Raw genomic sequence first — 14,166 nt, 5'->3', positions numbered from 1 at the left:
CAACCCTTCAAGGAAAGCGCTGATCAAGACCCTGCGGAATTGGAGAAAGCACATTGGGCATTGGACCTTCCTATGCAGAACTGACACCGTGACATTGTCATACACTTTGCTAAACATGCTGTTAAAGAACAACTTTTACAGAAAGCACACCAGGGGGTCCTGTTGCAATTTCAGGATGCTTCCATTCAGGTTTATCAGGAGACTTCCTCCTTTACCCTGTCGAACAGGTGAGAAATGTGGTCAGTGCTGGACTGCTTGAACAAGGAGAAAATTTAAGTACAGATGGATATTTCCCTTCAGCCTCTGTTTTGGTGCCACTGGAAAAATTGGATTGTGTGAAACCAGAAGAGGAAGCTTGGAAATTTTTGCAGGATGCCGATATTACAACTGTGCCTTCTCCTACACCCCCCCACAGCCTCGACTCTAGCCCCACACTTGAAGGTGTTTGAAGGGCAGCGAGTCTAAGACAAAAGCAGGAGAGCCCACAGACAGCCTACTGGATCTTGAGGAGGAGCATCGTGCTCCTCAATGGTGCTGAACAACTACTAGGTTGACTCCAAGAGGAGGACGTGCATCGTCTTATTGTTTTCTTTGATAGTTCACCTATATAGGTGGCTGTTTTTCGGGGACTGTGTGAATGGGTTTGTGTGTGCACTTGTTTAAATGGCTGATGGATGTATGTGGCACTTTAGCTTTTTAGAAAAGGGGGGAGGGGTCTTGGGTCAGTTATGAATGGATGGCACAGGTACCTCCACAGTCATAGTAACATAGTAACATAGTAGATGACGGCAGAAAAAGACCTGCACGGTCCATCCAGTCTGCCCAACAAGATAACTCATATTTGCTGCTTTTTGTGTATACCCTACTTTGATTTGTACCTATGCTCTTCAGGGCACAGACCGTATAAGTCTGCCCAGCACTATCCCCGCCTCCCAACCACCAGCCCCGCCTCCCTCCACTGGCTCTGGCACAGACTATATAAGTCTGTCCAGCACTATCCCCGCCTCCCAACCACCAGCCCCACCTCCCGCCACCGGCTCTGGCACAGACCGTATAAGTCTGCCCAGCACTATCCCCGCCTCCCAACCACCAGCCCCGCCTCCCAACCACCGGCTCTGGCACAGACCGTATAAGTCTGCCCAGCACAATCCTCACCTCCCCACCACCAGCCCTGCCTCCCAACCACCGGCTCTGGCACAGACCGTACAAGTCTGTCCAGCACTATCCCCACCTCCCAACCACCAGCCCCGCCTCCCGATCTTGACTAAGCTCCTGAGGATCCATTCCTTCGGCACAGGATTCCTTTATGCTTATCCCACGCATGTTTGAATTCCGTTACCGTTTTCATTTCCACCACCTCTCGCGGGAGGGCATTCCAAGCATCCACTACTCTCTCCGTGAAAAAATACTTCCTGACATTTTTCTTGAGTCTGCCCCCCTTCAATCTCATTTCATGTCCTCTCGTTCTACCACCTTCCCACCTCCGGAAAAGGTTCGTTTGCGGATTAATACCTTTCAAATATTTGAACGTCTGTATCATATCACCCCTGTTTCTCCTTTCCTCCAGAGTATACATGTTTAGTTCAGCAAGTCTCTCCTCATACGTCTTGTAACGCAAATCCCATACCATTCTCGTATCTTTTCTTTGCACCGCTTCAATTCTTTTTACATCCTTAACAAGATACGGCCTCCAAAACTGAACACAATACTCCAGGTGGGGCCTCACCAACGACTTATACAGGGGCATCAACACCCCCTTTCTTCTGCTGGTCACACCTCTCTTTATACAGCCTAACAACCTTCTAGCTACGGCCACCGCCTTGTCACACTGTGTCCTCATGCTTGCGTGAGGTGCCTGGTGTGATTCATCTCTTTTGTGGGGGGGGGGGGGGGTTGGTGGGGGGATGGGTATGCAGGAGAGGTTAGTTGGGATGATGATGGTTGGGGGTGGAGGGTTGCCATAACATCTGCTATGGGGATCCTTTGGAAACATGGATAGGGTAGGGCAGGATATTGTTGGATTCTTAAATCGTAGTACTGGGGGCCACCAGTATATATTGGTTATGGTGAATTATGACACCCAGTATCCTTGGGCCATTCCCCTTAAGAAAACAACAGGGAAAGTGATAGCCCAAGAATTACTGCCAGATAGGATTCCCAAGGGAGCTATTAATGGCTAGGGGAACTAATTTTACTTCCAGCCTGCTATTGGAGATACAGCGAATGTTTGGGGTTACACACATAAAAACCACAGCTTACCATCCCCAAACAGATGGTCTAGTTAAACGGGTTGACCAAAGCCTAGTACAGATGATTAAGAAATGTTCAGGAGACAAAAGGATTGGGACTCAATGCTTCCGTATATTTTGTTTGCTTTTACAGAGGTGCCTCAGGAGTCTTTGGGTTTTTTTTCCATTTGAGTTGTTGGGAGAGAATCCCAAAACTTAATGGAGTTTCCAGGAAGCTTGGGTTGGAGAGGATAGACCAGTCAACTCAATACTGGACATTGGATGCCAGTTGGGAGAGAAATTAGGGAGAACTTTTAAAGCTGCCCAGGAAAATTTAGAGAAGGCCCAGACCTGACAGAAAACTTATTATGATAAGAAAACTAAGCAATGGGAATTTCAACCCCTTGAAATACCTTGCTAATAACATTGTGGGAGGAAAGACCCCTGTTGGGCACAGAGAAGAGGGGGGGATATTCTTTCCACAGGTCCTTAGGGGACCCATAGAGGATGGGTTGATAGGTAGCACAACTCACCCTGACCAGAAAGGGGACCTCATCGCAAGACCCCAAGATGGTTCTGTCTCCTTCCTGAAGGTGAGAGGCCTTTCTGGTACAGAATCATGAACTACCTATTTGGTGAATTTCTGGAGGAGGATTGTGGACTACCTGTTGGTAGATTTTGGAGGAGGACCGTAGATTGCTCTTTGTTTTGGGATTTTTACCAAGGAATCATGGACACACTTAAGATTTGAATTATTGCTTTTGTTGTGAACTCACGGACTCTCAGCCCACACCTTTAGGTGGGCGGCACTACAGTTACTCGGACCACGCCTTTGGGTGGCCGGTGGCATTTCACCCTCTCATTTAAGGTACACGAGGACAGAAAGAGCCATCTTCCATTGAAACCACACCTATACCACACACTGGACCAAATCCTGTTTAGGATTTCACTGAAGAATGTGGTATTTTTTCCTTTTCTTTTTTTTAATTTCTTTTAGGGGAAGGAAAGAGGAGCAAGTATTAAAACAAATATCTATTCCTAAACTGGACATGTAACCTGACAGTGTGAAAGCATCTGCAACATTTGCACAATGCAAAGTCAAATCCACATGTCATGGTCTTCTTGTTTTCAGGGCAGGCAGAGCATGCATTGTAACTGTGGAATAGCAACTAATATACATTAGTAAAGTACTAATGACAGACGTATTGCATTACAATTTCTATTTATATGCTGCCCTCCTCCAAAAAGGGACCCAAGCAGCTTACATAGCAATGACATAGAAACTGGTTATTTCCATAAGTTAAAAATAATCATAGAACAAATGTGCACATTCTTAATGGAGGTATAAAACACTATCTCACATCAACAAAATAGAACAAAAGCATTGCAGTATTTAAATCCCATCACAGGAGCAGTAACTGGTCATAGTATTATATGAGTGGCCATTCACAGATCAATTCATGTACTGCTTGGTCAGTAATGTGTCTGCATAAGGTCAGAGTAGAACAGACTATGCTGAAGAAGAACTAGATAGGGACCGTTTGCGTTCTTTCCAAAATGAGCTCTTTTACATGCCTCCTTACCTGCATTTTTCCCATGGCTGCACTGAAGCCCCGCTCTGCTCTCACTTGCCATATCCTGGTTAGGCCTGCAGCCTTCCCTCCCAGACTAGTGTGCTGCAGCTGCTCCGTTTGGGTCTCCAGGATTGCCCTGCTGAGCTTCCAAAGGCCCCTCAGGAGCATGGCAGCTTCACTGGCCATGACTAACAAACCTCCTCCAATTTCTGAAATGAAAGAAGAAAATAAAAAGAGAAACAGATGTGAGAAGAAGTCTACAAGTTCATCAATAGACCATTTGTTCATTATGTAATCACATGATATCATGAATAGGGAATACTTATTTGACTTATCTTGCTCTCTTACTGCAAGGACTTACAAAATCACAAGCTTAGTCTCTTAATTTGTTTTGGGTTTTTTTTTGTTTTACTTTACTTTTCAATTTTTGACAGCCTTACGAAGGTGCATAAGAAGCTGTTTTTTCCCGCCATTAAAAAACAAACAAACATTAAACTCAATAAAAATAAAAGGTGTGGACTAGCCTTGCGGCAGTGCTGTGCTTGCTATGTGGGAGATCCCTGGTTCAATCTTCTGCTCTCTGGGTTGGCTGGGTTAATGGGGGTTAGGAAAGGAGTTGTGCTCATTGCTTAAAGGCCCATGCAGGATTCCAGGAGGGAGCCCTGGTGCATGATCACTGCCCCACAACCAACACTGCAATGACCAGACTAGGTGCACTGAGGAAATACGGTGGGAAAAGTCTTCAGGTAATTATGAATGAAAGGTCATGTTGCCAGATACTAGACCTGGACACACCTGACCTAACGATACCAAAAAAAAAAGTGCTCTAAATCACAGAATATAATAAAAACCACATGGCCCAACTACTTTTGTAATGCCACTGATCCTGTTTATTTCTGGTTTTACCTTGACTTTCACTGTGCTCACTCCATACTTATATCCATTTTACCTTCACTACCACCACTGACATGGGGCATCACAAGGCTACCTTTCCTTCCATGTGATATCAAAAACCAATCCATCTGTCCTCATACAAGATAACATAGCTCTGGTCTTCCTCAAGGACCACGAGATCTGGTTTTCAGGATGAACACAATGAATACCTATACACATTTAGTTTAGGAACAGATTAATTTGCATAGTAGACCAGTTTGGAGCTCTACAGAAATGAATTAATTTTATTTACAATATTTGTATCACGCTCGATCTCACCATTCTTGGTGGCTAGCAAATTAAAGCATACATAATCCAATATAAAATATAAAATCAAAAAAACAACATAAAAACAAAAACAAGCTCTTATCATCATAACTTTTACTTAAGTACATAAGTAATGCCACACTGGGAAAAGACCAAGGGTCCAACGAGCCCAGCATCCTGTCCACGACAGCGGCCAATCCAGGCCAAGGGCACCTGGCAAGCTTCCCAAACGTATAAACGTTCTATACATGTTATTCCTGGAATTGTGGATTTTTCCCAAGTCCATTTAGTAGTGGTTTATGGACTTGTTCTTTAGGAAACCGTCTAACCCCTTTTTAAACTCTGCCAAGCTAACCGCCTTCACCACGTTCTCCGGCAATGAATTCCAGAGTTTAATTATGCGTTGCGTGAAGAAAAACTTTCTCCGATTTGTTTTAAATTTACTACACTGTAGTTTCATCGCATGCCCCCTAGTCCTAGTATTTTTGGAAAGCGTGAACAGACGCTTCACATCCACCTGTTCCATTCCACTCATTATTTTATATACCTCTATCATGTCTCCCCTCAGCCATCTCTTCTCCAAGCTGAAAAGCCCTAGCCTCCTTAGTCTTTCTTCATAGGGAAGTTGTCCCATCCCTGCTATCATTTTAGTCGCCCTTCGCTGCACCTTTTACAATTCTGCTATATCTTTCTTGAGATGCGGCGACCAGAACTGAACACAATACTCAAGGGGCAGTCGCACCATGGAGCAATACAACAGCATTATAACATCCTCACACCTGTTTTCCATACCTTTCCTAATAATACCCAACATTCTATTCGCTTTCCTAGCCACAGCAGCACACTGAGCAGAAGGTTTCAGTGTATTATCGATGACGACACCCAAATCCCTTTCTTGGTCTGTAACTCCTAATGTAGAACCTTACATGACGTAGCTATAATTCGGGTTCTTTTTTCCCACATGCATCACCTTGCACTTGCTCACGTTAAACGTCATCTGCCATTTAGCCGCCCAGTCTCCCAGTCTCATGAGGTCCTTCTGTAATTTTTCACAATCCTGTCGCGAGTTAACGACTTTGAATAACTATTTGTGTCATCAGCAAATTTAATTACCTCACTAGTTACTCCCATTTCTAAATCATTTATAAATATATTAAAAAGCAGCGGTCCTAGTACAGACCCCTGAGGAACCCCTTAACTACCCTTCTCCATTGTGAATACTGTCCATTTAACCCCACTCTGTTTCCTATACTTCAACCTGTTTTTAATTCACAACAGGACATTTCCTCCTATCCCATGACCCTCCAATTTCCTCTGTAGCCTTTCATGAGGTACCTTGTCAAACGCCTTTTGAAAATCCAGATACACAATATCAACCAGCTCCCCTTTGTCCACATGTTTGTTTACTCCTTCAAAGAATTGAAGTAAATTGGTCAGGCAAGATTTCCCCACACAAAGCCATGCTGACTTGGTCTCAGTAATCTATGTCCTTGGATGTGCTCTGTAATTTTGTTTTTGATAATAGCCTCTACCATTTCCCCCGGCACCAACGTCAGACTCACCAGTCTATAGTTTCCCGGATCTGCCCTGGAACCTTTTTTAAAAATCGGCGTTACATTGGCCACCCTCCAATCTTCCAGTACCACGCTCGATTTTAAGGATAAATTGCATATCAAAGCAGTCTTTTTATACATCCTCCAGTAGACTGATACCACTCATGTACCCTCATTCTTGATTCTCACCATATATCCGCTCAAATAAAATTATCTTCCAAGTCTTTTTCAAACGTTCCCAAATTCTCAACACTTCTCAATTTTAACAGTAAGCTGTTCCATCACTTTGACCCACCACCTTAAAAACCAATTTACAATATTCTTCTAATCTAAATAACATGAAAATATGGTATCTCCAAAACAGACCTGGAGGCGATGTAAAATTCTGAATGGTTGATAGATTCATAAATTTGTTGCTATAACTGAAGACACAAGGTTATGCAAAACTTTTTTTAAAACAATATTTTTTAAATAATCCTCTGCCCTCACAGATGTTACTGGATATATATGGGTCGTTCAGAGGAAACATTATTTTTTCGTAAGGGGTGTCTGCTAGCAAAGACATGTATACTTCAAAACTGGACTTCAGAGGCAGTACCAGAATTTTGGCACTGGCGGAATATGGTGCACCAGCTGCTGATGTGGGAGGCAAGAGAAGCCAGAGGATCCCCAAAACGAAAAACTCAGGTTTTGAAGATCTGGGGAAAATATATAGATACCCTATCAGCTAAGGGTAAGAGTTTTGTGCTTAATGTGCTGTAGACACTATATTGAAGTTGAAGGTGGGTCAATTCCTTCTTTAGGATGATTATGAGTTTTCCATGGGGAGGGAGAGAATAGGAGGGTCAACGGAGGGGAATTTTGGGGGGTTGGGGGTACTGGGAAAGGGGGGGGTTGGAGAAAAGGAATAAATAAATGAAAGCAGTAGACCCGAACTGTTTGATGTTTGATTAGAAGGGAATTTCATGACTGGTTGTACGTATTGAATATTTGGTGTTGATAAAAGTGTACACTGTTTTCAATAAAAACCGTTGAAACATAATCCTCTGCCCTATTGGAAGCCAATGTAGTTTTTTAAGGTTGGAGAAGTATGGATATAACATGGGTAGCCTATTAGTACTCTTACAGATTAATTATGTGTAACATGTAATACGTTAAGTGAATTCCTCAAGATCTCTAACAAGAGACCATTACAATACGCAAAGCAAGGCATCACGGTACTTTGCATCACAACCCTGAAGTCAGCAAATCCTTCAAACGTCTAATTCTTGTTAATTTACAAAACACAATACCAACACATTTTCTTCACATGAGATTTCATGGTCAAGATTGAGTCTGATACAGCATCTAATATTTGTGCAGCCCTACTTTCCCTTCCTATATATTATTCATTTCTTGAGATATTTTTAGCATTGTATACAGTTTAGAGGGTATTTGATACCATATATAGGTCCTCAAGTCTTCCCCAGAGCAGGGACCCTTTCTTATTTGTATTTTGACAGCATTATGTGCATCTAGTAGTGGTACAGAAATCGTTGGGTTGCTATTCAAAACCACTTTTACATTCGGCACTACCACCTATCACAAATACATTTCTTGTTCTAAATTCCCGAATCATACAGCCAAAATTAGCCATCTGAAAAGTGGACAGTGCAACTTGTCTAACTTATACTTGTTGTAGTGTTAGAAAGGAGAAAAGAATAGAGTTTATTAAGGGCTCCTTTTACAAAGCCGCAATAGTGATTCCCAGCACGGTGAATGTGACAAAGTGCATTTAATTCCTATGGGCTTCGTTGCATTTGCCGCACAGGAATCACTACCACTGCTTTGTAAAAGGAGCCCTAATTATTTTAGCTCACCTTTTGCAGAGCAAAGCAGTTTACAATAATAAAACATGGGCAATATGGGTGTTGGGCAACTTTGTTCTTTAAATAATTAAAATACAATTATATGGAATACATTAGCAAACTCCAAAAACCAAAATCTGTGTATTTCTGTTTTGTACAAAGTCCATTCAAGTAATGAACCCCTATTCTAGTCCAACAACAGGAGCCACTACATAAAACCATAAAGAAGAAATTAGTTGGTAATAGACAGAAAAGTGCAGTCAGATCCAGATGACTCCCACAAACATAAGCAATGACATATCCTCGGGGAAGACTGGAATTCAGGGACAAACTCAGAGAGGGAGCCCATGCTAAGGCAAAATGGCAAACCAACTGGTTATTAAACACCAAGCAAAGAACATCTTTATTTCCCTTCTGAATCTAAGATAGGAGCTTTTTGTCCTAAGGTAATTGGGAATACAATTCCACAAAGAGGAGGCCAGGAAAGTAAAGGACAAATGGTGTGTAATGTTTAGCAGAAAATTGTAACAAATGGTACCTGGGAGAATCTGAAAACAGTACAGTCAAACTGTCCATACGTGGAGTTGATGTACGAGTATTAATCTCAAATTTGACCTGTACACTAAGGGGCACCAATTCTGATTAAAAGACAAAGTAGTCATATGATCAACCTTTTGAGAGACAAATGACTATTTTGCATGAGTTGCAATCACTTTAAGTGAGGAGGCCTTTAATTTAGAATAGAGACCTCTCTGGTTCCACAAAGTAGGATAAGAAAACTTGCAAAACAAAAAAAAGCATTGAAAAAACAGACAGAAGGACAGAGAAAAGTGAGTCAGGAAGGGCACCACTGCCCACTCAATAAAGGAAGGGATAAAGCTTTCTTTAGACATTAGGTGACAAAAGCAAGGCCAAAATGGAAAGAAGAATTGATTTTATTACGTCTCTTTCCAATTTTAATGACGTTCTTTTTTTATAGTACTATTTTTATTGTTATTGCCAACTACTTTGATCTTTTTTTAACCAAGGTGGTATATCAATTCTCCAAATAAAACAGAAACATAAAAGTGAGAATGGATTTAATAAACAAGAGTAGCAGATGAAAGATTATCACTCTGTACTGCATCATGATAAAAAGTGAGGAATCAAGGGAAAGGTACAGAGGCCATGGCATGAACACATTAGCATTTGTTGAGGAGCTGCTATTCAATGTCCTGGCAGAACAGGCAGATATAGCAACGGGACCTTGATGGGATACATCTGAAAATTCTGACTGTGCACAGACAGGTACTGACTGTACCCTGGGTGAGTGAAAGTTAACTTTAAATCACATTTCACATTTTCCTTAAAACATGTTGCAAACAAAAATTAAATAATTAAAATAAATTCAGTGCAAAGATATCACATAGTAATCATAACCTCTAACTATATTCTAGAAATACTAGCAAGACATTCACAAAGGCATTTGCAGTAGCACCAGCATTTAACCTCTCCCCTGCCGCCCCCCTCCCCCCCCCCCCCCCCCCCACAAACGATGCAGGAAAGCTCTCTGTACCCACTTGTAAACATGCTGTACCTTCCTTCCACCCCAAGAAACTCCCTCTCTTTCACATACACACATCTCCCTTCCACCCCGGTCTCCAGAACTGTCTCTCATCCTTCCTCCCTTTGGCTCCCACAACCCATGCAGTTCACATTCTGCTGCAGCTCTTCATATTCTGCCAGCTACATGGCCCAAATAACAACAACAAACCAGGGTGTACAATGTCAAATATCAAGAACGTAAGGAGAAATTCTCAGAGTAATAATTCACCCAAGTGGAATGCCACCCTAAGGTCAAAGGCTCTTCTTAGAGAGTGAATAAGCTTCTCGATTATTGAAAATCTCGTTATAAGAATGTTTTAATAATTCTTCTTAATTCCATGTTTAGTTATTTAATTAGCATTTAACCATGTAACATAGTAACATAGTAGATGACGGCAGAAAAAGACCCGCACGGTCCATCCAGTCTGCCAAACAAGATAAACTCATGTGCATACCTTACCTTGATTTGTACCTGTCTTTTTCAGGGCACAGACCGTATAAGTCTGGCCAGCACTTGATGGACCTTTGGTCTTTCCCAGTATGGCAATACTTATGTACAGTAGGTTTTTGGTGAGTATGGGAGGGCTCACACTTTCCACCACAAGTGTAACAGTTACAGTGGGATATCGGCCTGGGTTTCCTTGTCTACAGTGCCACTAGGCTACTCCAGGGACCTGCTTTCTGCTCCAATAGGACTGTCCATAAATTCTGAAGCCATTATAGTGGCTCGCAGGTACTGTTTCTTTCACATTTTTGTGGGGTGGGAGGAGGCCGTAACCACTGAGGGAGTAAAGGGGACCATGGACAAATCCCTCCAGTAGTCATCTGCTTACCCAGAGAACCTTCTTGTGCTTTATTTGTTCTAAAAACAGGTCTACTACTACTAAACATTTCTAGAGCGCTACTAGGGTTACGCAGCGCTGTACAGTTTAACAAAGAAGGACAGTCCCTGCTCGAAGGAGCTTACAATCTAAAGGATGAAATGTCAAGTTGGGGCAGTCAAGATTTATTGAATAGAGGTGTAGTGGTTAGGTGCCAAAGGCGACATTGAAGAGGTGGGCTTTGAGCAAGGATTTGAAGATGGTCTAGACCAAAATATTGAAATAGTCCTGGATGTTTTCATTTTGTTCCATTATGGGCTGCAAAACGTCCAAGTCCTAGGACGCCCTAATCCTGCCCTCAACATTCCCCCAAAATGCATAGATAAACATCTGCAAAATAGGTTTTGAAAATAGTGATTTGGACATTTAGAGAAGAAATACCTCTTTATAACACTTTTTGGATGTTTTTCTGTTTCAAAAATGAGCCCCATAGTGATTTTCTAAGATAACATTCTGTATTATTTATTTGTTACATTTATATCCCACATTTTCCAACCTATTTGCAGGCTCAATGTGGCTTACACATAGTACCGTAAAGGCGTTCGCCAAAGGGTCCTAGATGCAATTAAACTCCCTCAGCTTTATCCATAAACCACCATCATACTCATTATAATCCTTTCCGTTTTCGCCTCAGCGGTGCTCATATCCAACCCTCATTCAATGTTGGAAATGCATAATTGCACCAAGTACTTCATCAGCAATTAATATCGCAATGATTTCATCAACTTTTTTAATTTAAATATATATTATAATTTCCTCCTTAGAGTACTTATCTTAACAGATAATCGGACCGGGGGTAATCATGAGATGTTATAAAATGTATAGGAGATTAAGGGGTGTCATCTGGTATGGGGAATGTAGAGATGAGGCGGGGTTCACACTCTCCACAGCAATCACACAGAAAGACAAAGCGGGGTATATTGGGCCCTCTCCACAACATTTTTTTGGAATGTACAGATGACTCACACTTGATGAATTGTGACGCATTATGTTTAATTTTGCAGGGGAAGTCCTTGACACAACCTAGGTGGCGAAATATGCATGTCAGGGGCATTTCAGAACCCCCGGTCCAATTATCTGTTAAGATAAGTACTCTAAGGAGGAAATTATAATATATTTAAAAAATTTAAATTAAAAAAGTTGATGAAATCATTGCGATATTAATTGCTGATGAAGTACTTGGTGCAATTATGCATTTCCAACATTGAATGAGGGTTGGATATGAGCACCGCTGAGGCGAAAACGGAAAGGATTATAATGAGTATGATGGTGGTTTATGGATAAAGCTGAGGGAGTTTAATTGCATCTAGGACCCTTATATGGTTAAATGCTTAGGTTTTGAAGGTTCCTATTGGAAAAACTTTTTCTGCCAAATATATTTGTTAGTTATTTAATTAGAGCATAAATGCCGTTTTTTTTCTGGTTCTCATGTATGACACCAGACGTTATTAGTACGTCGGTTTCCTCATTTCCAGCAGGAGAGCATTTAAGTAGTCTACTTTAGGCACGATTCTTGTTTTAAGATAAGCGACGCATTTATTGTTGTTTTCGATAGTAACAGTATGAATCCGGGTCCCTGACGAAGATCTTTTTGAAACTCTGCAGTGTCGGACACCAAGCGTATCCTGCCAGCATGAGATGATTGGTGTTTGGAAGGCAATGGTAAACGCTGTGTGAGGACATCATGGCTGCCGGGTGTAGTGCACACAGAGAAGTGGGACGTGGACCAATGACTCCAGGAGAATGTGACAATGGTAATGTTCAGTGAATAAACTTTAAATGTAGTCATTGATGATCTGATGTACGGATCTATAATCCAGATGTAAAAGGGTCTTGCAAAAGTCCTGAAGTGATCAAAAATCACTGTAAAACGCTGTGTCTCTCTTACGTCAGTAGAAAAGCAAAAAAAAAAAAAAATTGCCAACAGCCTGCGACTTTTAGGAGTGCATCTGGACTCACATCTCCAGCTGGTTGATCATGTACACTTGGTCTCCAAAAAATTTTCCAGGCCATGTGGAGGCTTCGGCGCATCAGATACCTCCTTCCCAGAGACTTGTTTCGTACCCTTGTTCACTGGCTTGTCCTAACCCATCTGGATTATTGTAGTGGTATTTATGTGGGTTGCCAGGCCTCCTTATTGAAAACGTTCCAAACGGCTCAGAACACTGCGGCGAGGCTCATCCTTAGAGAAAGGCGTTATGCACACGCCGAACCCCTGCGCTTTAAACTTCATTGGCTGCCTGTACAGGAGCGCATTGCTTTTAAGATCTGCTCCCTAATACATAAAATCATCTATGGGGCTGCCCCGAATTACATGCTTCCCTTGATCGACCTTCCGCCTAGAAATGCCAACCCTGCTGCTCGGTCCTATCTCCACCTCCATTTTCCGAATTGTAAGGGAGTCAAGTACAAGAAAATCTTCGCCTCGTCCTTCCGTTATTGGAGTCCCAAACACTGGAACACGTTACCTCGTCACCTTAAAGCTCAAGTGGACCATGCCCTTTTTAAGAAGTTGTTAAAGACATTCCTCTTTGCTAAGACTTACCCCTCAACTTACCATGTTGATTGATGCATCCCTCGTCCCTTACCCTGCCTAGTTCACGCTGTTAGTTTCTCCCCTCCTACTTGCTTCTTTTATGTTTGCCTAAGCTTTTAAGTTTGTACTCTTATTTAATTCTCTGTAAGCCACATTGCGCCTGCATGAGTGGGAAAATGTGGGATATAAGTAACAAATAAATAAATAAATAAATAAATTCATTTAGCAGTATTGTATAGGATACATGCTGGAATATGTCACATATGAGCAAGAAACATTGTTAAGGTTGCTTGAATAACAAAACGATTGAAAAAGATTGTCAAGATTGTTAGTCTTAGCTTTATAGTATAACTAGTAAAAAAGCCCCGTTTCTGATGCAAATGAAACGGGGGCTAGCAATGTTTTCTTCTGTGTGCATGTGGGAGTGTGTGTGTCCCTGCCCTCTGGCCTCGCTCCCCTCCCGCCTCTGAGTCCATCACTGTTACAGAGCCAGCGATTTGATTTTGTGCTCTGCTGTTTTCCTTCACTGACTGTGTTACAGAGAGGGCGGGGCAGACACTCAGGGAAACCGGATATCTCGCCCCCTTCACACTTCCGGCTGGAGGCTTCATAGAACGTTGGGTTGCCTTTTATATAGAGAGATAATGGTAAATGTGTATGTGTGCTTTTCTCAGATGGGAGGACATGGGCAATGTTGGTATATACTGTGAATGTTATAAATTGTGAGTTATAGAGGAGGTAGTGATATTGCCAAAATCGCCTT

General features: G+C 42.0%; 1 protein-coding gene across 2 annotated transcripts in view; it reads right to left on the bottom strand.

Annotated features, from left to right (window-relative positions):
• Positions 1 to 14,166, bottom strand: part of COQ8A (coenzyme Q8A) — a 224,570-nt gene that overhangs the window by 162,347 nt on the left and 48,057 nt on the right. The window contains exon 2 of one of the 2 annotated variants that reach the window (XM_030195735.1): positions 3,812 to 4,011. In XM_030195735.1, coding sequence (XP_030051595.1) covers positions 3,812 to 3,988 — 177 coding nt within the window. In that variant the 5' untranslated portion in view covers positions 3,989 to 4,011. Of the gene's footprint in view, positions 1 to 3,811; positions 4,013 to 14,166 lie in introns of both variants that reach the window. The other variant, XM_030195736.1, reaches the window with a different exon arrangement.

Source organism: Microcaecilia unicolor, chromosome 3, assembly GCF_901765095.1.
Source record: "Microcaecilia unicolor chromosome 3, aMicUni1.1, whole genome shotgun sequence".
Lineage (NCBI taxonomy): Eukaryota > Metazoa > Chordata > Amphibia > Gymnophiona > Siphonopidae > Microcaecilia > Microcaecilia unicolor.
Note: the sequence above shows the minus strand (reverse complement) of the source record. Positions and strands in the feature narration are given on the sequence as shown.